At 42.1% G+C, this 23,049-nt stretch overlaps 1 protein-coding gene and 1 pseudogene across 1 annotated transcript in view; one reads left to right on the top strand and one right to left on the bottom strand.

The window, feature by feature from the left end:
• Positions 1-22,740, bottom strand: part of DNAJC3 (DnaJ heat shock protein family (Hsp40) member C3) — a 69,155-nt gene extending 46,415 nt beyond the window's left edge. The window contains exons 1-2 of the mRNA XM_039245708.1: positions 22,521-22,740; positions 2,858-2,968 (exon numbers count right to left, since the gene is read on the bottom strand). Of these exons, the coding sequence (XP_039101639.1) occupies positions 2,858-2,968; positions 22,521-22,602 (193 nt within the window). The 5' untranslated portion in view covers positions 22,603-22,740. The remainder of the gene's footprint in view (positions 1-2,857; positions 2,969-22,520) is intronic.
• LOC120240861 lies at positions 11,898-14,059 on the top strand (annotated as a pseudogene).
• Positions 22,741-23,049: the final 309 nt, after the last annotated feature.

Below are 23,049 nucleotides of genomic sequence, written 5' to 3'. Positions count from 1 at the left end.
CAAAAAATATTCATATACCAGATATGAAAAAAAAAACTTCATATCACTGATAGACCTGTACCACTCTGTAAGAACAATTTGTGTTGCTACTGAATTTTAACACATAAACCTTTTATTGTGTTAAAAAATGTAATCATAAAACACACCAAGCCCAAGTAATTTTCAAAATGTACCTAGTAATTTTTCAAGAATGAAAATGGAAGGGTGCCACAACCATAAATGTCAACTACAGCATTACAATAAGAAATGATCCGTTGGTACAACGCTGCCAGCCAAGTTCTAATACAAACTTTCACATCGATTTCTAATGACAGAAGTTAAAGAAATAAAATACACCACAAAATTTAGAAGTTGGGAAGTATAACAAATAAACATTATTTTTTTTTGGGGGGGGGGTTATGCATCTTTTAATTTGAATGTCAGCTTTACAGATGAATTTTTCTAATCATAGTATGCATTGAACCAAAATGAACCAAGCTACAGCATCCATTCATTTTTCTCATTCTAGGAATATTAGATTTTTCTTTACCAAAGTACATTTTTCCCCTTTCAGAAACATATCCTTTTTTAAAGTGACCATAAGCAATGAATTTCTATCCTACCCTTTCATTGGCAAATTGAGTTTATAACAAATAAACATTTAATGAACTCTTTATACAGTCAGTTTAAAGCAACATATTAAGCCATGAACGACATTTCACCACAGAAGATCGGCATATACTTTACAGCAGCCCAGCTCTACCCTCTACAGCAGCAAGCGCACCGCTTGTTAGTCTACAAGTCAGGAGACCGGGACGAATTCACTGTTGGTGAGAGGCTCTCCCTAACTCACTGGGCTACCTGAAGCTGCCAGTGTGGACACGCTAAATGTGAAGTCTGGTAAATGAGACAACTGAAACAGGATCTAACGTTCTTTTCCGATAAACACACTTTCAACAGGAGGATCAGTAGGCCAGGACTCCCGTAGACTGCCATCATATACGATTTAATCTTTATTTTCTACAGTTAGCCTTGATCTGTGTTTGACACAAACTAAGATGATGACTGTCCCAAACTACAAAGGTCTCCCCAAGAAATTATAACACATGCACCATCTGGGAATTGTTGCAACTCGCCAAATCACAGCGAACAAGAGCACAGCCCTCTGAACTCTGAATGCATTAGCGCTGCTTCATGTTCTCCCTTTGCCGAATTTCACAAATACATTATCATGTCTTAGCTTTATTAGCCAACATCTGACAGTGAATACAGTATTTTATTGGGTATTTCGGGGAAACACCATCTTAAGAGTTCAGGAACAGCGTAAAGCTAAAGAAAAGTAGGCAGTCATTGTAAACATCTGTAACAATATACCACGGCCCTTAATGTTTCTGCTAAAAGGGAGATTAAAGAAAGCAAATAATAAAGTAGAAAATAGGTAGGAGGTATAAGTTTCTGCAAATATTCTTGCAGTACGAGGGAAGGATCAATATTTTTTAAGACATGTTTTATCTAAGACAATAATTGAAAATTTTTTATTACCACACTGTAGTTCAAATCATCAGAACAGTGTGGACTCAGTTATAACAAGGTCATTTAGTATAGTCCCCAGTGAAAAGTAACTGGTGTAAATTGTTGTGCCAATTACCTACCACCTCTCCAGGGGAGCTAACTGCTAAAATGAAAAAAAAACAAATACTACCTAACAGAAACTTCACATAGTTTAGAAAATTATATTAACATACCAAGTCTGTGTTTTAAAAGTCTTAATTTCCAGAGACATAAAAATTATATTTCTACAGATCTTACATGTGTGATTGTACCCTATTTTCAAAAAAAAAATCTTTATATACATTAGTCTCACCTAATCTTCACAAAAAATCCTTTTAGGTGGCACAGTGAAAACTGCTAGGAATACGCAGGTAACTTGTGTAAGTCTATACGTACTTACATAACTTGACCAATAATCAAGTGGCAACGTCAAGATTAAAAACCTTGGTTTACTGTTATTTCAGAGTTAATAATACCAGTAATAGAAGTGTGAGTTTACAAAAAAGCATGAAGAAAAATATTGCCAAATGAAAATCTAATTATGTTCTGTTCACAAAGTAAATTACAGGGGTGGGATAATCATTCTTCTGGTAAGCAGAACTTTATCTTATCAAAAACATGAAAAAACAAACAAACAAAACCACTTCATTACCTTGAAGATTAACTTGTCACTCTTAACCATCCCAAATAAAGGTAAGAATGTATCATTTAAGAGAGGATTCTGAAAAGTCCCTGTCAGGAAGTCCTAGCACCAAAGTGTATAGAAAAATCCTGTAAACCCTCACTTAGAACCTATTTATTGTGGCCATCTCGTTTCTCTCAGCCCCTATAGATTAAAAGCTGCACCGACAGTATAAACTACAGACAAATCTAAGTGGGCAACAGGGCAGCCTAAGGGATGGAGGGGGTCTGACCAACACAGAAGAGACAACAGACTGCAGGGTCCCCCTGAGGGCCTCAAAGTAAAAGAACTATACTTATGATCTCAAGTCGTAAAGAAAATTAAGCCGTCTTTAGTGAAATCTAAATTTTAGGAAGGCAAAAAACTATAATACAATGAGAAAAGCTTTCTGTCAAAATTGTCTTGACTTATTCTTGATACTTAGAGCAGAAAGTCTAAGTTATCTGGAAAATTCTCTTGTGTTAGATACATATGCTTTTGAGTGTTGTGTATCTATTTTATTAATCTATTTCACCCAGAACCGCGCAAATACTTTTAAATGTTTTCTTTAAACATTAAATAATGTTTATTTTAAATGTTATCCAAGTGCTATTAATTAGAAATCACTATGACTGCCACTGAGGGTTTTGGTTCCAAGATACAAACCTACTGCAGCATGAAACTGAGATAAAGCATCAGCTAGCTGTCCAGCTGCAAGTAATTTCTTGCCCAATTCAAGATGTTTCTCAACATCTGCATTTACTCCACATTCAGCACCTAAAAACAACAACAACAAAAGTCAGTTAACTTTCCATGACCAAGATTCAATTCTGAATGTTTAAAATACAGTTATCTGCCTCAGGCATTTGCTCAAATAAGGAGTCACATAAGCTAAAGAGTGACAAAGAAAAGGTAACAATACAGCACAGTGCTTCATTTTATAGCACAGAAACCACCCAAAAATACACCCTGGTCATATCAAAAGAATGTAACCAGTCTCCAAAATAGAAGGGAAACTGCATAACCCAGTTGTAAAAACACATCAAACAACAAAATCAGAATTCCTTTGTTACACTAGAATCTCACTTTAATGGGTATTGTCATCAAGTCCACACCAATATTCAAGTACTAATTAAGCATCTACTATTGCACCAGGCACCATTCTAGGTATTTGGAATAAGTGAGCAAAACACACACACACACACCTCTGCCACTCACAGCACCTGACTTTATGAAGGAAGGAGACAGACATGAGAAACACATAAACTACATAGAATATTATGTGAGAAGTACCATGGAAAAAGTCAAGCCATGTGAGGATGCCAGAAGTGCTGGGGCTTTCAGTATTAAAGAACATGGTCAAGGGTGGGCCTCATGGAGAAGCTGATATCTGGGCAATGGAAAGGAAGGAACTCATTAGGCAGATATGCAGGGGAAAAAATCTTTCTAAGAGGAATCAGCTAGTGCAAGGGCCCTAAGTCAGGAGAATGCCAGCTTATGTTCCAGAAGCAGTAGAGAGACCAGGATGGGTACACCAGAGCCAACAAGGAAAACAGTAATATAAGATGAAGTCTGGAAGCAGATGGCCTGACTACATACACCTTTGCTTTCAGTCCGGGTAAAATGGGGAGCTCATGAGGAACAGATAGAATGACCTGATCTGACTGACGAGGCAAGTTATCAGTGTGCTACCTCTATCCTCTGAATTCATCCTTTAGTACCTGGCTTTAAAAATGGACTGGAGTTTTTAAGCATTTCTTCTTTACGTTGAGCACAATATTACACTCTGTCACAGTAAAAGGTACCGAAGGGGAACTGCAGAAAAGACACCTTCAGGGTCTTGTTGCTATCGTTATTTTGTTCTGGTTCCCACTGCATGGTGCATGGGGTAAGGATATCCAGCGGTTCCCAGTCCTAGCCATATGCCCCTGGGTCCAGGCCCTCAGCAAGCGGGCGGCCCTGACCAGGCACTACTTCCAATGAGGACACCATGCACTCCAGGCTTCAGGCCCACACATAGCACCCTGACTCCCTGCACCCCACACAGCCACACACACAAGCTGGGCTCACCTATACCTGAGAGGGTTATTCCCACTGTATTGCCCAGCTACAGTGGACCAGCTCTAAGTCCCAGGAACTCAGCAAACTTTTCTATCAGCAACTTTAGGTTATACCCATACCTTCTCTACTAAGGTCTAAACCCAAGACTTGAGTAGGGGTTCCCCTTCAAATTGGCCCTTCTTTGGGGACCATCTTTTAGCCCTAGAGTATCCTTTAACAGCTCTCTTTACATCTTTATAGTTATTCTATCAGAGCTAAACAATTCTTTATATTGTTATATTATATTATATATATTATATATATATATTATGTTATATTATATTATATTCCCTCTTTTAAGTTACTCTGTGGTTTATTTTGCCTGAATGGACCCAGACTTACATACAGTTGGCACTGGGGAATGGTCCTAGCAGACAGACCCACAAAGACAGGATTTGAGGACTGGCTTGGTAATGCCCTTGAGCTTGAATGCAGTGCTGAGCTCATTGTCAACGAGAAATAAGATGTCAGTAATCCATAGCAGGTATTAGAATCAGAATTAATCAAGATACCATTTGTGGTTGACAGTAATGCCATGCTAACTGGAAAACTGAGACTATTTCACTTGACCCCAATAACAGTAGTGATGAAGGTAAGGACTGTGGTGTGGGGGGTTCATTTGAGTGCACTCAGCTCGAACCCGCAGCTCAAGTCTCTGTGAGGTTCCGTGTCAGCCCTAACACAATCTTACTTTTGGTGGTCACACAGCTGATTGAGCTGAAAATCTAATACAAAACTAAATGTAATGTGTGTAGAAGGGTGCGTATGGAAACTAAGAAGCTAAAGCATTTCTCATTTACGGTGAGCATGATGCTAAGCTACTCAGATGTTTAGAGTGAGGCTAAACAGACAGTTCCCTGGGAAAAAAAATCAGAACAGTCATCACTCAGGAAGATGAGAGAAAGGAGACTGGGAAGGGGCAGAAGACAACCTTCTGGGGTGACGACAGTGTTGTAATCTTGACAGAGGTATGGGTACTCAGGGAGGTGCAGTTATCAAAACCCAGCAAACAGACACTTACAATATGGGCATCATCCATACATTTACACCAAAAAAAGCTGTTGATGATATGCATATTAAAGAATTTAGAGAAATTTGTACAAATACGATCTTGAAATATATGTATTCATATTTGTGTATTTATTTTGAATTGGGAGAGGGAGAGAGAGAGGGAAAGGGAATCCCAAGCAAGCTGCAACTATCACCGCAGAGCCCCATCCAGGGCTCGATCGCACAAACCATGAGATCACGACCTAAGCCAAAATTAAGAGCCAGGTGATTAACCGGCTGAGCCACCCAAGTGCCCCTTCAAATATTTTTTTGAAAAGAATTAATGGGTAAATAGAGAAATGCCCAGATGAGTATGTATTAAAACCAAGAATGGTAATTATATTAATGGCAGAATCCAGATGATGGATATAGGAGCATACACTATAAAATTCTTTCAACTTTGTGAAATGTTTAGTGATAAAATTTTCAGAAAATATATAATATGGTGTTGTGATGGGGGCATACACACAGGGTGCTATAAGGGCACAAGTTAGGGGGCACCTAACACCCATAGTTAAATAAAATGTAAAATTCAGGGCACCTGGGTGGCTTAATGGGTTGAGCGTCCAACTCTTGATTTTGGCTCAGGTTGTGATACCTGGGTGATGGGATCAAGCCCTGTGTCGGGCTCTGTGCTGAGTGTGTGTGGAGCCTGCTTAGGATTCTTAAGATTTATTTTTTTTTATTCTTTCTTTCTTTCTTTCTCTCTCTCTCTCTCTCTCCCCCTTTCCCTCCCTCCCCCCTTCCCTCCCCCTTTCCTCTCCCCTGCTCTCTCAAATAAAATTTTTTTTTAAATGAAAAAAATTTCAATTTTTCAGTCACACTAGTCACAGTGTAAGTGCTGGAGAGCTATTGGCTAGTACAGGAAAGCAGTGCAGAAAATACAGAACATTTCCCATCATCAAAGAAAGTTCTACTGGACAGCACTGAGGAGGGTTTTACTAAGTATCACCTGAAAAGCAAAGGGAAAATACCACCCACGTGAAAAAACCTTAAGAGGGAGAAAACCCAACATTCCAAACACCAAGAACATCACATTTAAGTGCCCAGAAGGAAGAGAATTAATGAGGCCTCAGAGAAATTAAAGTCCTACATTTCAGCTCTCCCTCCTCTCCATTATGATTTAATTATTCTGGAGTGGGTCACTTTAAGTGCTAGGTGAGTCTCATAAATAGCCAGCAGGTAAGAGGGAAACCATAAGGTAGCCTGTTAAAATAATCCAGGTGGCTTGACGGTGATGGAAGTGTGGTGTAGCAGGCGTGGGAAGGAGTAGCTTGCTCAGAGGACTAGAAGAGAGAGAGAGGACTACACGTGGCTTTCGGTGACTGTCCGGATATGCAGGGCAGGTGAAGAAAGAGCAGGAGTGCAGGGCCCCGAAAATCCACAGCAACGCGAGCAACTGTGTGCGCCTGCGCTGCAGTCATCAAAAGCAGCTGCATTCCTGACGTCCTCTAATAGAGCAAAGAGCTGAAAGAAATGCCCTTTATTGTGCTACTTGCCCTACTAAACAAATCAGCTTTTTTCAGCTTCCAGTGTTCCTAGTTTCTATGCGGTGTCTTACTACCTTGGCGCCTGCTGGACCCTTCCACACAAGGAAGAAAGGGAAGGGGACACAGGGAAGGATAAACCTTAACTTGATGGCCTCAAAAACTTAGAGTCCTGCAGAGCTCTGTTCGGGGCAACAATGTGAAGATGTCTGCCTTATTTAATTAAGAGTGTATAACATGTAGAGAAATTAGTTGGAGGTTTCAATGGACTGGGAAAGCATTATTTTCCCCTTTATTTTTTTTTAATGTTTATTTATTTATTTTGAGAGAGAGAGAGGAGAGAGAACTAGGGCAGGGATGGGGGTCGGGGAGGGGGTGGGGGAGCATTCCAAGCAGGCTCTGGGCTGTAAGAACCAGGAGATCCTGACCCGAGCCAAAATCAGAAGTTGGACATCCAACTGACTGAGCCTCTCAGGTGATGAGGGAAACAAAGGCAGAAGGAAATGGCAGATAAAATTAAATTTCCTCATAACCTGCAGCCCATTAACAACTACTTAAGGCAGGCGGAGTAAAATGTTTCTCCAGGAACTCCCTACTGTCTTTAAGCTAATGCTTTCCTAGAGGGAAAAACAACCTTAGCTTGACAATAGCTACGCCTCCAGTATCCTGTGAATCTTCCTTAGCAGATGAAAAGCTCCTTGGAAACTTCCCTTGGACCTTACCTCCCACAACTCCCAACTATACAACCAATCTCTCCACAGGGTCCGGGGCGGCTCTTCTGCCCATGGGACCTCTCCCTGTGGTGTTAAAAAAAAAAAAACACTTTTCTGAACCAAAGACGTCTTCAAGAATTCTTTCTTGGCGGTCAGCTCCAGACCCCACAAACCCCACTATCACCCCAAAATCTCATCACCAGGCACCCCTATTTTTCCCTTTACAAATGAGAATATAGGTTCTTGCTCTGAAAATTTACTACACAATGACTCAGAAACCAGTTATATTCTGATAGTAAGGATCACCTGTGGTCCCACCTAACTCCATACCATATCCAAAAATATAACCTGCTTTTCATAATGGAGACTATGGAAACCAATGTATTTCATTAAACAAATGTTACTCAATATATGTGTAAAACTGTGGCCATAACAGAGATGAATAGGGTGGTCTTCTTCAAAGAGGCAATGAGGAGAGTCCCTCGGGCATTAGCCATTTATGAGAACGCCCTAGCCTGCAGTGTTCCCGTGCCTCTGGAGAAAGGCCGTTTTTGACCATGGCATGGCATCTCTGCCACATACTGAAGTATTTACAGAATATATAATATGAAGAATGGCACTGACTTCAAAATAATCTTGAAAGGAAAATTAAAGTATAAGTGAAATAAGATTGGCCATATGCTGACACATTTTGAAGCTGGCTGACCGTACACCATGGTACACGATACTATTCTCTCTACTTAGGTATATTTTTAACATTTTCCCAAATCAAGTTTTAAAAAATTTAAATCCCTTCAATAAAGAGAAAACTGGCTTATAAAAACCTCTTACATTGGGGCACCTGAGTGGCTCAGTGGGTGAAGCATCCGTGAAGCATCCGACTTTGGCTCAGATAATGGTCTCACGGTTCAAGCCCTGCATCAGGCTCTGTGCTGACAGTTTGGAGCCTAGAACTGCCTCAAGTTCTGTCTCCATCTCTCTGCCCCTCCCCTGCTTGCTCGCTCTCTCTCAAATATAAAATAAAACATTTAAAACAATTTGCATTAAAAATGTTTTGAAGTAAGTGGACCACAGGGACTAGCACATGGGCCTACCTCCCAACATGCTCAAATTTCCAGAAGTTATTTAAAAAATAAATACATAACCTTGCTGGGGGGGGGGGGGATTTTTTTTAAAGAAGGCCATCAGAGAAACAGAAATCTTAGGGTGGAAAATGTAGAAAGGACAGGATAGGGTTAGTGGGCAAAACCACATCTGAACACCTTCCCGGAAAATGTGTGCCGTGGAGGGAGGACCCCAAACTCTGATACAAGGAGAAGGGACAGACCCTTGGATTTCCCAGCCTCCAGCCAGACAATCAGCCTTCTCTCACAGCAGCATTCACACAGGCATCGAGCAATTCTGAAATTTACAAAGATAATCATAAAGCCAATCGTTAAGAAACTAACATCAAATAAGAGAACTTAGGGGAAAAAATTAGTGGAACGAACAGGAAAAAACATTCTAAAAATGAATATAATGGACATTCTTACAAATTCAAAAGGATGCAGCATTCATAAAACACAGACCAAGTATTTATGCACTTCTTGCTCTAGCAGTGGAGAAAAAGACAGTTAAAATCATTTCTAAGTGCCATGACAAACTGCCTGAGGAAAGGAGGAGTACTTAATATGAAGGGGTCAAAGAAGTCTTCCCTAAGAAGATAAATGTTAGAGTTAAAACACAAAGGGGCATGGGGGTAGGGAGGATCCTGAATGACAAGTGCCTCCAGCATGCCAAAGTGTGTCCAGACAAGGAGTACAAAACAGGTGCAAAGGGCTTAGGTAGGACCAAGCTCACCTTCAAGGAATCAAAAGGAGGCTCCAGCATGTTAGGAAGGGTAAAGGATGGATGCCTGGGTGGCTCAGTCAGTTAAACTTCCAACTCGGTTTCGGCTCAGGTCATGATCTTGAGGTTCCTGAGATTGAGCCCCATGTAGGACTCTGTGCCTATAGCACAAAGTCTGCTTGGGATTCTGTCTCTCCCTCCCTCTCTCTCTCTCTCTCTCTCTCTCTCTCTCTCTCTCTCTCTCTCTCTCTCTCTCTCTCTCTGCTCCTCCCCTACTCATACACATGCAGGCACATTCTCTCTCTCTCTCAAAATAAATATTTAGAAATAATTTTTAAAAAAGGATAGAGGATGCAGGCAAGATAGACCACAATGGGCCTTTCAGGCCAACATAAGACACTTACATTTTATTCTAAGTGCAAACAAACTTCATTAGAATGGGTCTTATCAAGGAACTCACCACCTGATTTACATTTAAAAAAATTTGTTTTTAATGCTTATATAGTTTTTGAGAGAGAGAGAGAGAACAGCAGGAGAGGGGCAGAGAGATAGGGAGACACAGAATCCAAAGCAGGCTCCAGAATTTGAGCTGTCAACACAGAGCCTGATGCAAGGCTCAAACCCACAAACCATGAGACCATGACCTGGGTGGATGCTTAACTGACTGAGCCACCCTGGTGCCCCCCTGATTTACATTTTTAAAAGGCCCCTGTTGGCTGCAGTGTGAAAAAGAGATTAGAGGCAGGCAAGAATGGGGAGAAGTGTGGTGGACAGCAAGTTGCATTACGGTATATGCATTCTGATTTCTTTTATGCTTAAAAAATATATATATATATATATATATATATAAAATATACATTCCTATACTTTTTCCAGTAAAAATGTATTCAAGTACTAATACAGTAAAAATTTAATAAGCTGAGGAATGTGTTTTAAAGATGTTCCTTATTGAATAATCATTTGCAATTGAAAACTCTTATAAAGAATATTTGTAAACACTACAGACATACCATATTTTACAGTTAAGCAGTCAAAGAAGCCAGGAAATAAAAGCAAAATAAGCCTGCCTCCTTGCACAGCAGACTATGAAGCTGGGGAGACCCCAGCAGGGCCAAAGATGTTGGATCTCCTTGTCTTCCTACCCCTGGACCTTTCCCCCTAGCACTTCAATAAAATGGTTTCATTGCCCCACCCCACCCCCAAAACAACAACAAAAACGCTGCCTCACTTGTTAAAGTGTAGTTCAAAGGGGCAGCATTATAATCAGATACTGCAGAGAGTTTAGGTGATAGAAATACTAAAACTTAAAACACTCCTTACCTTTTACAGATTCTAAAATATTTATGGATGAAATGATACCATGTATGATAGGTTCCAAAAAAAATCCATGGGTATAGATGAAATAATATCAGTCATGAGTTGGTAATTGTTAAAGCTAGGAGATAGGTACCTAGGGGTTCATAATGCCATTTCCCACTTTTAAAAATGTGTGTAATTTTCTACAATAAAATGTTATATTAAATCTCTTTAAGGGATTAGGGGTGGGATATTAAAACCTTAAAGATAGCTCATTTTCATTTTTTAAAGATAATTTCTACTATAAGCTATCCATCCATAATCATTTATAGAGTCTAGTGTAAGAAACAAAAATTTGTGTATCGCTCATGTAGGGAGAAATATGTGTACAGAAGCCATGATAAATTACAGTAGAGAATGACTAAGACTCAAATAAGAATGGTGAAAGCACTGTGTGTGAATTCTGAAACAAACCAGCCAATTACAGGGGGCACAAGTAATTACAGGGGCCTGTTCATGGGATTCTGTGTATTCTCAAAATGCAGGGGGTATGAAGGGGGGTAGTCTTCCAAAATAGCATTAAAGTTTCATTTCAAACATTTTCCTAATATATTTTTCAAAGGGAGGATCAGATCAATGTACTGAATACAGGATTACAGACTGCTTGAGGAGGGAAGAAATTTAGGCAGGAGATAAACTATTAGTGAAAATGCTTTCCTTACCCAACTATGAAAACGTTTAACAGGAAAGATGTAACACAAAAGGAATTAAGAATCTACTATGGGCTGGATACTTTCAGCATCATGATTTCACTTAATTTTCACAACAACCTAGAAAGTAAACATCTTTCATACTCCTACAACTCAGAAAACTGAGGTTTAAAGAAGTTACCCATACTACTGTATCTGTCAAAACAAGATTTGATTCCAAAACCCAGCTTCCTTTCCAGCACAGCCCATGATCCTTTTCCCTATATAATCGAGGCTAGGTGTCCCACAGTTACTAAGCCCTGCATGCTTCATTCATTCAACCCACCATTTCATACAACATTTTAGCACAATGGTATCCAACCTCCAAGGCTGAATCGAACCTAAGGCTAGTAGGAGGCAAAAATGCATTTGCGAAGTTCTCTGAACTAGTCTATCAGGTCATTTCGGGTGAGACAATCCTCACTGAGTCACTGTGGTTTCCTGCTTTCACAGTGGTTGGAAGGAAAGAGAGCACAACACCCAAATGACTCTCCACCACCTCCTCACAGTGCCCTCAGAGGACCCCTCGCAGGCTACCCGTCACAGTCATGCATTCCCCTCACAGGCGCACCAGAACTACAAGCAGGAACCAGAGACCACCATCAACTGCCAGAGCAACCTGGAGCTCCGTGCCTCCTCCTGCTAACTGCCCATGTCTTGTTACTTTGACCCCAATGGTGTGGCTTTGAAGAACTTTGCCCGACATTTTCTTCCCCAATCTCAAGAGAGGAAACATACTAAGAAACTGAGGAAGCTGCAGAACCAACCAGGTGACCAAATTTCAAATCTTTCAGGATATCAAGAAACCAAACCATGGTAAGTGGGAGAGCTGGCTGAAGGCAATGGAGGGTGCAAGTATTACCCTTGGAAAAACGCATAAATCTGTCACTACCGAAATTGCACAAACTGGTCACTGATGCAAATGACCCCTACTTATGTGACTTCATTGATATTTATTACCTTAAAGAAGGTGAAATCCATCAAAAAACGGGGGCCCCATAATCTGGTATGGCAGAGTCTCTCTCTGGTAAGCATATCCTGGGAGACGGTGACAATGACGGTAAGCCTTAGGCTAGCTTCGAGTAGCCATGAGGTTGACCTCCCTGGTCACCAAAGATAAGCATGCACGTTGAGGTTTCCTTGAACTTTTCTGTAAACTATACCAATACTTCCATTTAAGTTTTCCATTTGTACCATTCCCTCAGATAAGTTTAATTTGGTACAAACCCTCCAAAAAGTTATGCCATACTCTCACCCCAAAAGTTAAGTTACTCTTCAAACTAAGTTTCTCTCACCTTCTGGGATTAAAAGAGGTATCCAGCATTTCTCTGTCCCTTCTAAATAAAACTCAGATCTTTATTACATTATAATTTTGTCCAATATAACTTCCATTTAATGTGATAAGTAAATACCACCTCCTCTATAAGAATTTTCCATGGCCCACTCCAATCATCCAGAAGGAATGATTATGCCTTCGTGCACCTTAGTCACATCTCCATAACAGACCCCGCCACAGTGTAATGGTTGTTGCCTAAGTGCCTTTCTCCCTGCAAGAGATGTTGTGCCTTCCAACTGGGAACTTCTCTCACCTTCTTCCAATTCCAGCCCCCATGCTGCTGCCAAAGCAATCCCTAAACATGCACACCTCATAAAAAGGATGAAGTATTTTCACATCGCTGGCTAAATTCAACCTAAACCCCTTCAGATCTGGGGCATCTGGGTCATCTGGGTGGCTCAGTCCGTTAAGCATTTGACTCTTGATCTTAGCTCAGGCCCTGATCTCAGGGTCATGAGTTCAAGCCTCATGTTGGGCTCCACGCTAGACATGAAGCTTACTTAATTAATAAGTAAATAAGTTAAAAAAATAAACATGTTTAAAAAATAAAAATAAACCCCTTCAGATCTGAAGGCAAACAAGACCCTTCGTGATCAGATCCCATGATGTGGGTCCAGCCTCGTCAAGACCCTCACTCCTCCACCTCTTTCTTCCTCTGCACTCCTATTGATCAAAACAAACTGGCTGTACTTCCCTGAACAGACTATGATCTCATGCCACATCCCCTTTGCACTTGCTGTTCCACAAACAGGCCTTTCCCACATGCCCCCTGGGAAATTTCTACTCTATCACAATTCTGCCCTCATAAGCTGGCTCCTTTGTGAGAGGGTGGGTGGGACGAAGCCCCTTCTGTGCTCCTTTGACAGCTCCACACTCTAAAGTACACGACTTTAAGTTGTAACACCACTGTGTCAATACGCTGGCCTCTCACCACCCCTGACACTCCAACCTGGGTAAGAAGCAAGTTTGAGAGAAGAAACTACCTTTTCTTCTTTATATCACCTAATTCAGTAGCTTACACACAGCAGAGACTCAATATTCATGGAATGATGTAACCATCTTCCTTCTTAAATCCATCACAAGTTATCAGAATAATAAAATCCGATGTCTGGTCCTCCCTAGTTGTGGCTATGAAGCAAGTGGTTCAATAGCTCCCCTGGAGGCAGGGGCACAACCCTGTGAAGTTCTCTCAAGAGCTGCAGATGGGAAACAATTCTGTCTGCACAGTGTTCTATACACACCCCCTGCTGACCAGAGTAACTTCAAGCAGGAATCCCTTCAGACCCCTGAAAGTCTGTTCCTTTTTGTAGAAAAATAAATCTGTGGCTGGTTTTCTAGGCCACTTTTCAGGAACCAGTGAATATTCAAAGGAGAACTAAATTTGGAGTCTGTAGAAAAGCTTATCCCTAAACACGTGCCATACTAAAATTCTACTTTTGTCAATCCTCAACATCTATCTTTCTGCATTTTCATAAATTTCTATTTCACAACAGTATATATATTTTATTTACACTGACAGCAGCATACAACAAAATACTTAGTGTAAAATCTAAAAAAAAAAAAAAAAAAAAAAAAAAACTAGAATAGAATCCAAGATACATAATAACAAGTACCAAATCAAACTGATACTACCAAAGATTCATAAAGACACTAACAGGTCAAAAGAAAAAATTATTTATAAATCATGGCTGTTTTTGTAGCCACTGCAACCCTATTTTGAGCCATGTATACTTTTTATCCCTTTGCCACATACTGAGAGACAGCGACAACAAGCGATCTCCTGTTTTCTGATTAGGAAACCAAACATCATGCCATTTCCTAATCAACATGAAACAGTAGGTTTCTCCCCAGATGAGCATAACCACAGATCAGCAAAATATACAGGAAGCATAAGAAAAAAGGTAGAGTAGTTAAGTCCTTCAATGAAGTTAGTACTAGAATCCATCATATTTTGGAGAGCAAAAGATAAAGAATTTTAAGAAATGTAAAGTTGAGGTGTTAAAAATATGATGTGGTGAGAATCACAATCAAGGGTCGAAGATCAAGACAAAAAAGGCAAGAACCAGGGTCAAAGATACTAAGGTTCAAGCCAAGGCCAGGTGACAGCGCCAGTAGCTAGCCCAGGGTGGTTATTCAGGTTGGAGCACAAAGAATGTGGGGGATGAGAGGAAGCCCTGGCTGGCTCAGTCAGTACTGCGTGGAATTCTTGATCTTGGAGTCTTGGGTTCAAGCCCCATAGTAAGCGTAGAGATTACTTAAAAATAACATCTTTAAAAGGAAAAGAAAAAGAATGTGAGGGATGAGGAAAATCCAAAGGTCATTCTACAAAGGCACATGAGGAAAAAAAAAAAAAAGACAAAATACTGTCTATAAAAGATCTGATCTGAATCCAAGATTCAAGCAAGATCGAGGCAAGAGTCTGAAAGAGGTCTCATGGCAGAAACACAGAAAAAGTGGAAACTGGCCACAGAAAAAGCAAAAAGTGCATTATCTTAGCAATTCCACAGTCAACCAAGGACCAATGACAAAAGAGTTTCAATAAAAATACACTGAGCTGGAATCCCTAATGGTCATTATGACCTAACAAATGGTTCAGCCCAAAATGAAAGGAAAAGAGGCTGAGTAGTTGCGTAGTACATCTGAACTAAATGTCTGCACTGAAATCTTCCTTACGTGAACTAGGCAAATAAAAGCTATTGTAACCAGGTTTGCTCAGTTTCAATGGACATTGTTTGTCTTTGCTTCAAGTAACTGTGAAGGCATAAATGTTGTGATGGGATCCCTTGCTCAAGGAACTTAGAAAATAACTTTGAAGAATCTTTAAAACAAAAAACAGCTCAAATAGTCAACTTCAGTCACCAATTTAAAAAATATTTAATGCACATCTACTTCGTCTCAACGAGTTTTAGGTACAGATATAAAAACTCTTTCCACAAAGCTTACATTCTCAAGATACAGGCAAGAAAAGTAAATGAGGTAATTCAGACAACGTGAAGTTTTATGAAGAAAATTCAAAAAGGTAAACAGAGGCAGTATATTAACTGAAGGAGAGCATGTCAGGATAGGCCTCTCTGAAATATGAATGCTCATTTGAAGACCTCATTCAATGAAGCTTTCCAGACTGTGGGAACAAGAATCAAGACTCTCATTCAGGAATGAGGTTGGCATCTGGAAGTAAAAGAAGTTGGTGTGGTGGGAGCCTAATGATGAGGGGAAGATTAAGATGAAAGAGGTGTAAGTAAATAAGAGTCAGATATGCAAGGGTTTGCAATATCAGTGGAGGAACGTGTTGAAGAGAGAACAGAAGAGGAGGAAACAGAGACTATCAACGACTCTTCAAAGTCCTGCTGTCTAGAGAAGCAAAGATACAGTTCAGTAGCTGAACGGACACACGACATCAAAGAACAGTTTAGGATGGAAACAGTACAGCATGTTGGAGTGCTGATGTCAAGGATCCCACAGAGAAGAACAAAGTGATGACACAGGAGAGAAACGATAACTATAGGAACAATACTTACAGAAGATGAGAGAAATGGAATCCAGGACAGAAGTATAGGAACGGGACTTTGCCAGGAATAGAAATGCTTTAACCATATTAATATAAGAAAAGTAGCAAACTGGGTACCGATACAGGTAAGCTAGTGACTTCAGTGGAAGAAAGAAGAGGAAACTGCCCTGTGACGGCTTTCATTTTCTCAAATAAGACAAGGTCTAAGAGAATGAGGTAAAGGAAGGGAGGAAAGGGAGGTTACATTGGCGATTTAAGGAAAGAAAAGGTCTGAAATGAAGATTTTCAAGAATAGACATACTAGGCAATTGTAGGAATGTTGGCAGTATTCAGTGTGCATTTGAAATTGAGATTATATCTTAAAATGAAACCAGTCAGCAAGGTTGTCTCCATTTTTCTGCAGCCTGTCCAACTCTGAGGTACAACACACAAGCCTGCCACGTAGGAGTGAAGAGGTGCTGTGCCGGAGTGCAACTCCAGCCAGTGGTTCCCGAAGGACGGCCGGAGTCAGTGAGAAGAAAGAGAGCTCCGTGATTCTATCTAATCACCTGGCAGGCACCTCTGTCCTGTAGGTTTTGCTGTCTTTATTTATAGGTCAAACAGTAACATAAGAAAATAAAATTTTTACAGTGGCTAATTATTTGTGATAAGATGCTTTGATCAGCAGAAGGTGTACGAAACAGGTTTTACAGAAGTATCCCACCCCATTTATTCTTGACATCAGTCCCCCAGCCGAAGATAGTAACAAACTCAATCTTATTTTGCATAGGTAGGCCTTTAGACAATCTTGATGACTTGGCTCCCAATCAGCAGGCTACAAGCGAGTCACGTACTTACAATGAGGTTGAGTAAATCTTATTAGGCTTGTTAATAAATTGTTTGAGCAAGCCTTTTCTTTGATGCTGAATGCGTAAGCATCATGGGGGCCATAAATGTATCAGCCTTTGTATTTGGGTTTATGTTTTAGCTACTCTTATCTATCCTCACCCCAGCTGCCAGTATAAGGGAGGGTATTTGTGGAATGTAGGCCTTGAGGAAGGGATTGCTATACATCACCAATCAGCAGAGGTATATGTAGTAACTTATGTTCTGCCCTTATCTGTACCTTAACTCTAAATTAGGCTCTTTGTCTCTGGGCCAGACTTAATTGTCCAGTTATATTCCTTATGGCCCCGGAAAGCCAACTGTACCTTAAAGAGTTCAGCTCATTTCCAATACATAGGACAGCCTCTGCGAGTGCATTTATCTTTGTGTCTAGTTTTTTGTCTATGATTTCTTGAATAGCTAGGGCATGAGAAACATTTTTGGTTAGTTGATTTACACATTGAGCTGTATGAACCTCTTGGACTAATGTGATGGTAGAAACAGAACTGTACACGAAAAGGTCAATCTTTTATGAGTAAGGGTCATTAGTCTGTCTATAGCTCGAGGGAAGTATCGAGAACAGGACCTGCTGGAGACACGATGTCTGTTCCCATAATTAGAAAAAAAGTTCTTACAGTAATTTCCTTCACAAGGTGCAATCATCATACCAGGGCCAGAATAAGGGGACAAGTCACCCCCGATATCAATCAACAAGGTACCTTCGGGGTCGGTGCGCAAGCAGAAATAATTGGATGGGGGTGGATATTGGTCGTCATCTGACAGCAAGAGGCCATGCAAACTTGCCTTAACCTCACAAGGAGTTTTCTCGACTAGTGAGTCCAGAAATGGCTCCCAACAGTGTTGAATTTTGCCAGGTAAATAAAACAAAATACAGAGGCAAGGAAATTAAAGGCTGTTTTCAAAGGAGTGACTACAAGGTGAACCACTAAATCGAAACTGCGGAAGGAGGGAAAAGGATACACATGCTTTACAAAGCATATCTTATGCCCCCAAGTGGTCTGTAAACTCAATGACAAAAACCCTGAGTTCCACACTATGTGTGTGTATCTCATCAGAAAGCACTACAGTGTAAACCTCTGTGGACTGATTAAATGAGTCTTTCCCATAACTAGAACTCCAAATGTCGCAAACTCATCTAATTTACAAAACAAAATAAATAAATAAACAAAAAATTTTAAAAACAGTTTTCTAAAGATCTTGAAAGAAAAATAAATCTACACTTGAAATGTCTTAGCTCTAAAGAGCAGGTAATTGGGTTCCCGTGATACCTCCATATAAACAAAGATAAACTGCTGGACATTAATCAAAGGCAAACCATGACACTAGAAATTCAACTTAACCACAAACAATGCGCTTCATATGCGAAAATAAAGCCTAATACTTACTACTAGGATTCCCATCAAAGGACAATCTGTCCCACAGAATCAAAACTGCATTTTCAGGCTCTTGTTCAGCAAATGCTAACTAGTTAAATAAATTGGAACTTTTACACTACTAACTACAGCATATCACATTAAAATAATTCCAGGGGCGCCTGGGTGGCTCAGTTGGTTAAGTGTCCCACTTCGGCTCAGGTCATGATCTCACGGTTAGTGGGTTTGGAACCCACATAGGGCTCTGAGCTCTCAGCACCTGTTTAAGATTCTGTGTCTCCCTCTCTCTGCCCCTCCCTCACTCAAACTCTGTCCCTCTGTCTCTCAAAAATAAACATTAAAAAAAATTAAAATAATTCCAGAAGCTATCTGACCATCTGCTAAAGTACTTAGTATAGGGGTGCGTGGGTGGCTCAGTCGATTAAGCATCTGACTTCAGCTCAGGTCGTGATCTGGAAGCTCATGAGTTGGGAGCCCCACGTTGGGCTCTATGCTGACAGCCTTGAGCCTCCTTCGGATTCTGTGTCTGCCTGTCTCTCTGTCCCTCCCCTGCTCACTCACTCACTCTCTCTCTCAAAAATAAACATTAAAAACTAAATTAATTAATTAATTAATACATAAATATATAAAATATTTAGTATATATAAATCACTGAAAGTCACTCATTTCCTCTGCTTTTATTTATTTCCAAATTTAAACAATATCAGAAAATCCTAGAGAAGACAAAACATACTCTCATTAGGTTTGGTGAATATACAGATTATCAATATCACTTATACTTAAATTTTTCCAACTATTATTTTCCTATGGCCCAATAAACTGTCTAGTCAGGTCAGTTCAGTGAAATAAAGAAAAATTGAGTCCCGGCAGCATGTTAGGAAGAAAAAGAGTTAAAAGAAGGTTTGGTTCCCAGGCCGTGTTCCTACTCAAGGCACCAAACAGAATAGACTATTAGAAAAGAATTAAAATAGCTACGTTATCTGTAACATAAGAATACTAGATACTACTAAAGTTTTCTTTCTTCTCCAAAAACTCTATTCCTAACCTAGTGCTTTGGACTTCCTTCTTTCAAGGGTCTTTTTGAAAGGGAGTGCTAAAAGAGGTAATCTTTCCATTCATAAGACTATTGGTGTCTTTCTTTGGATTACAATTAACAGAAAAGCCTAGGAAAAAAAAAAACCAAAGTCGAGTATTTTTAAATCAGAAAATAACTAGGCCAACTAAGCTAATTACTGGTGACCCTCTGTCACATGCAGCTCGTTCACACTCACCCTTCTCACACCCTTCTCCTTCAGCTCCTCTCCCTCCAAACCTCAGACCTCAATCCCCCTGAAGGACTCTCAGGTTCCTGAAACCAAACACAACTTATTCTGGAAAACAGGAACTAACAGTTTGCCAATTAGGGTAAGAGGTTCTTTCTTATCTTTATATCCTCATCACCGAATTTAGTGTCTAGTACATGGCAGACACCTAATTTTACTTTTCTATATGACTTATTACACCAGTGATTCACACCAGTGATTTCTTTTTAGAAATGCAAAATTTCAGGTCCCACCCAGACCACTGAATCAAAAACGGTGGTAGGGGGACCCAGCACTCAGTTTTAAAAAGCCCTCCAGGTAAGATTTTGATGCACACTCAAGTTTGAGGGCCACTTTTAAATATGCCAGGAAACCAACTTTCTGTTCATTACTGCCAGTGGCAAACAAACAAACAAAATGCTGATTTTTCCCAGCGGCCACCAGTTACAAGTGCTTGGGCCCACATGATGCTGTCGGCCACTTAATTTCTGTCTCCAGCCTGCACACAAGATGAACTTCAGAGTCAAATAACTGAGACTAACTTACGGTTCGTAGATTTAACAGCTCTGTTAAATCTTCTAGCTACACTTAATTAAACACATCTGTAAAGTCAGAATAGTATTAAATACCTACATGAATTAGACATCACTCACAGAAATGTGTCTGGCACACAGAAGACCTCTAATAAATGTAACATCTTTTCCCTCTCTTCCTCCCACCTGTACCAAGTCTCTCTACCTCATACAGGCAGTGAGAAGAGCAGCACTCCGGCTCTCTGCTGACAAGTGTCACCAACGCCTCCTATACAGAAAATCTCCCTAATGAAGTTTCTCTTCTGGAAAATGAAGGGAAATGAAGTATTAAGAGTCCTCCAGAACCAGCCTGGGTGGCTCAGATCTCACGGTTCAGGAGTTTGAGCCCCACATCGAGCCGCACTGATAGTGCAAAGCCTTCTGGGGATTCTCTCTCTCTCTCTCTCTCTGCCCCTCCTCAGTCTGTCTCCCTCTCAAAATGAATAAATTAATTTAAAAAAGAGAGTCCTACAGAACGATATGCAGGACAGCAATTCCAAAAAGGTAGTCCAAAAACTAGTAGAAATAGCAAATCACATAAAAATGTGCACTTTCATTTTAAAAAAATATTAAATAGAACATTGGCAACTTTCACTTAAGTAGTTAAAATAAATCACCAATAGTAAATGGCCATAAATGTGACAATGGGGCTGGGTGGAGGGGGTGGTTAGCATTAGAAAATGCAAGAGAACTGGAATACATACATGACCCATATTAAAGTGGTCCAGCCATTCAAATCTCAATTCCCTAGACTGTCTGGAGCAACATCAATGTCAAATCTTTGTCCCAATATTGTCACTCTGTATGTTCTGATTTTTGGTTTAAAAAAGAATGTGGTCACCAGGAGAACAACGTCATTGAGACCTAAAAAGTGGAGTGCCTTACTTTTTTTTTTTTTTTTTTTTATGTCGAGAATTTTGAGGGGATTCTACCATAACCAAGTCCCAGTTTCGGCTCCTCACTCCCTCTAAACCTAACATTAAGTCTTCTACTGGAATGGGTGACCCCTTGACTACTAGCCATTTGCATAGGAAAGAAAGTAGACCAGTGACTGTGTTAAGTCATTATGCCGAATTATTTGTCACAGTCACCAGGCTGGAAGCGTTAGTTCAATTGGCATCTTCAGCTTTAATTCTCACTCCACTCCCTGCCATCAGAGATGGGACAGCCGTCTACTTTTGCTATTCTGTTAAGAATAGGACCCAAGCGGGGCGCCTGGGTGTCTCAGTCGGTTGGGCGTCCGACTTCGGCTCAGGTCACGATCTCACGGTTCGTGGGTTCGAGCCCCACATCGGGCTCAGTGCTGACTGCCAGCTCGGAGCCTGGAGCCTGTTTGAGATTCTGTGTCTCCCTCTCTTTGACCCTCCCCGGCTCATGCTGTCTCTCTCTCTCTCTCTCTCAGAAATAAAAACATTAAAAAAAAAAATAGGACCCAAGCGAAATTTAAGCGTTTGCACCTTTTAAGCGGGCTCTTACCCCCCCCCGCCACCCCTCCCCCCGAGAACTCGGAAAAACGAAAGCCAGCCCTAAGCTGAAGGGCACTATGCTGGCCATAATAAAACCACAAACTTAGCGCCTTGTCCTCCGGGACCTTGAATTCCGGCACCGGCTCCTCGAGGCACCAACACAACAACTTCTATCCCCCGCAGAGCAGAGTAGCGCGATGGTCCCTCAACTTTTTACAGTCAACACTGTCCTTCCCGCTCCACGCCGCCAGACACACTCCCCCTCCTCCCGGAACTCCAAAACGAAAGAAGCCTCCTCCTGGGCCACCTTTACCGCCTCCTCCCAGCACCCCTGACCGAGTGTCCCCAGGCGCCAGGCGAGGGTCCCAAGCGAGGCCGGGGCCCGACGGCTGCTCCAGTCCCCGCGTCCCAGGACACGCCCGAAGTCGCTGCCGCGCGCCCCGGCCCCCTAGACCCCCTCCGGCCCCGCTCCTGCCTCCAAACCCGGAACCCGGCGCCGGCCGCCGCCCCGGGGCGGGCTCCAGGCCCAGCCGGCCCGCGCGGAGCCCCCGGCTCCCGCCCCGCGGCCCGGGCCGCCGGCTGACTCGCGCCGGGACGCCGGCGGGGAAGCGCCAGGCGGCCTGGCCCGGGCGCCCGCTCCCCCGGCCAGAGCAGGACAGGACTCACCTTCGTACTGCAGGTCCACCAGGACCAACAGCAGGGGGAACACCGAGCCCAGCCGGCTGGTCACGGAGCCGGGGGCCACCATGTCCGAGGGCGCTGGCAGTGAGGAGGAGAGACGGCGCGGGGCCCAGCAGCCCCGCCGGCGCTCCCGGTGCAGCTGCGCCCGCTCGCCGTCGCCTCTCGCTCAGGCCTAAGCGGCAGCTGGCGCCCAGCGGAGGAAGGCAGCGGTGGGCGGGACCCGGGCGACGCTACTCCCCGAGCGCCGCCGCCGCCCAATCGCCTGCCCCCTGGCCCCGCGCCTGCTGGGCTCGCCGGGATCGTGGTTCGCGCTGATAGGCTGCGGCGGCCGCCGCCCCGCCCCATCTCTGATAGGACAACGTGGAGGCACGAGACGAGGCAGCGTCCGCTGGTCGTGGAGCTGTCAGGGAGCTCCAAACGGCCGCGGCCGGCGGGAGGGAGGCGGCCCGGGCGGCTGTGCGGCGGCCGCCGAGTCCGCATGCGCAGGCCGCGGAAGAGGTTTCGGGTCTTCCCT

This window comes from Hyaena hyaena, unplaced genomic scaffold (genome assembly GCF_003009895.1).
Source record: "Hyaena hyaena isolate Hyena2069 unplaced genomic scaffold, ASM300989v1 scaffold_263, whole genome shotgun sequence".
NCBI classification, from domain to species: domain Eukaryota; kingdom Metazoa; phylum Chordata; class Mammalia; order Carnivora; family Hyaenidae; genus Hyaena; species Hyaena hyaena.
The sequence above is the reverse complement of the archived record's forward strand: the minus strand, read 5'-3'. Positions and strand labels throughout refer to the sequence as shown.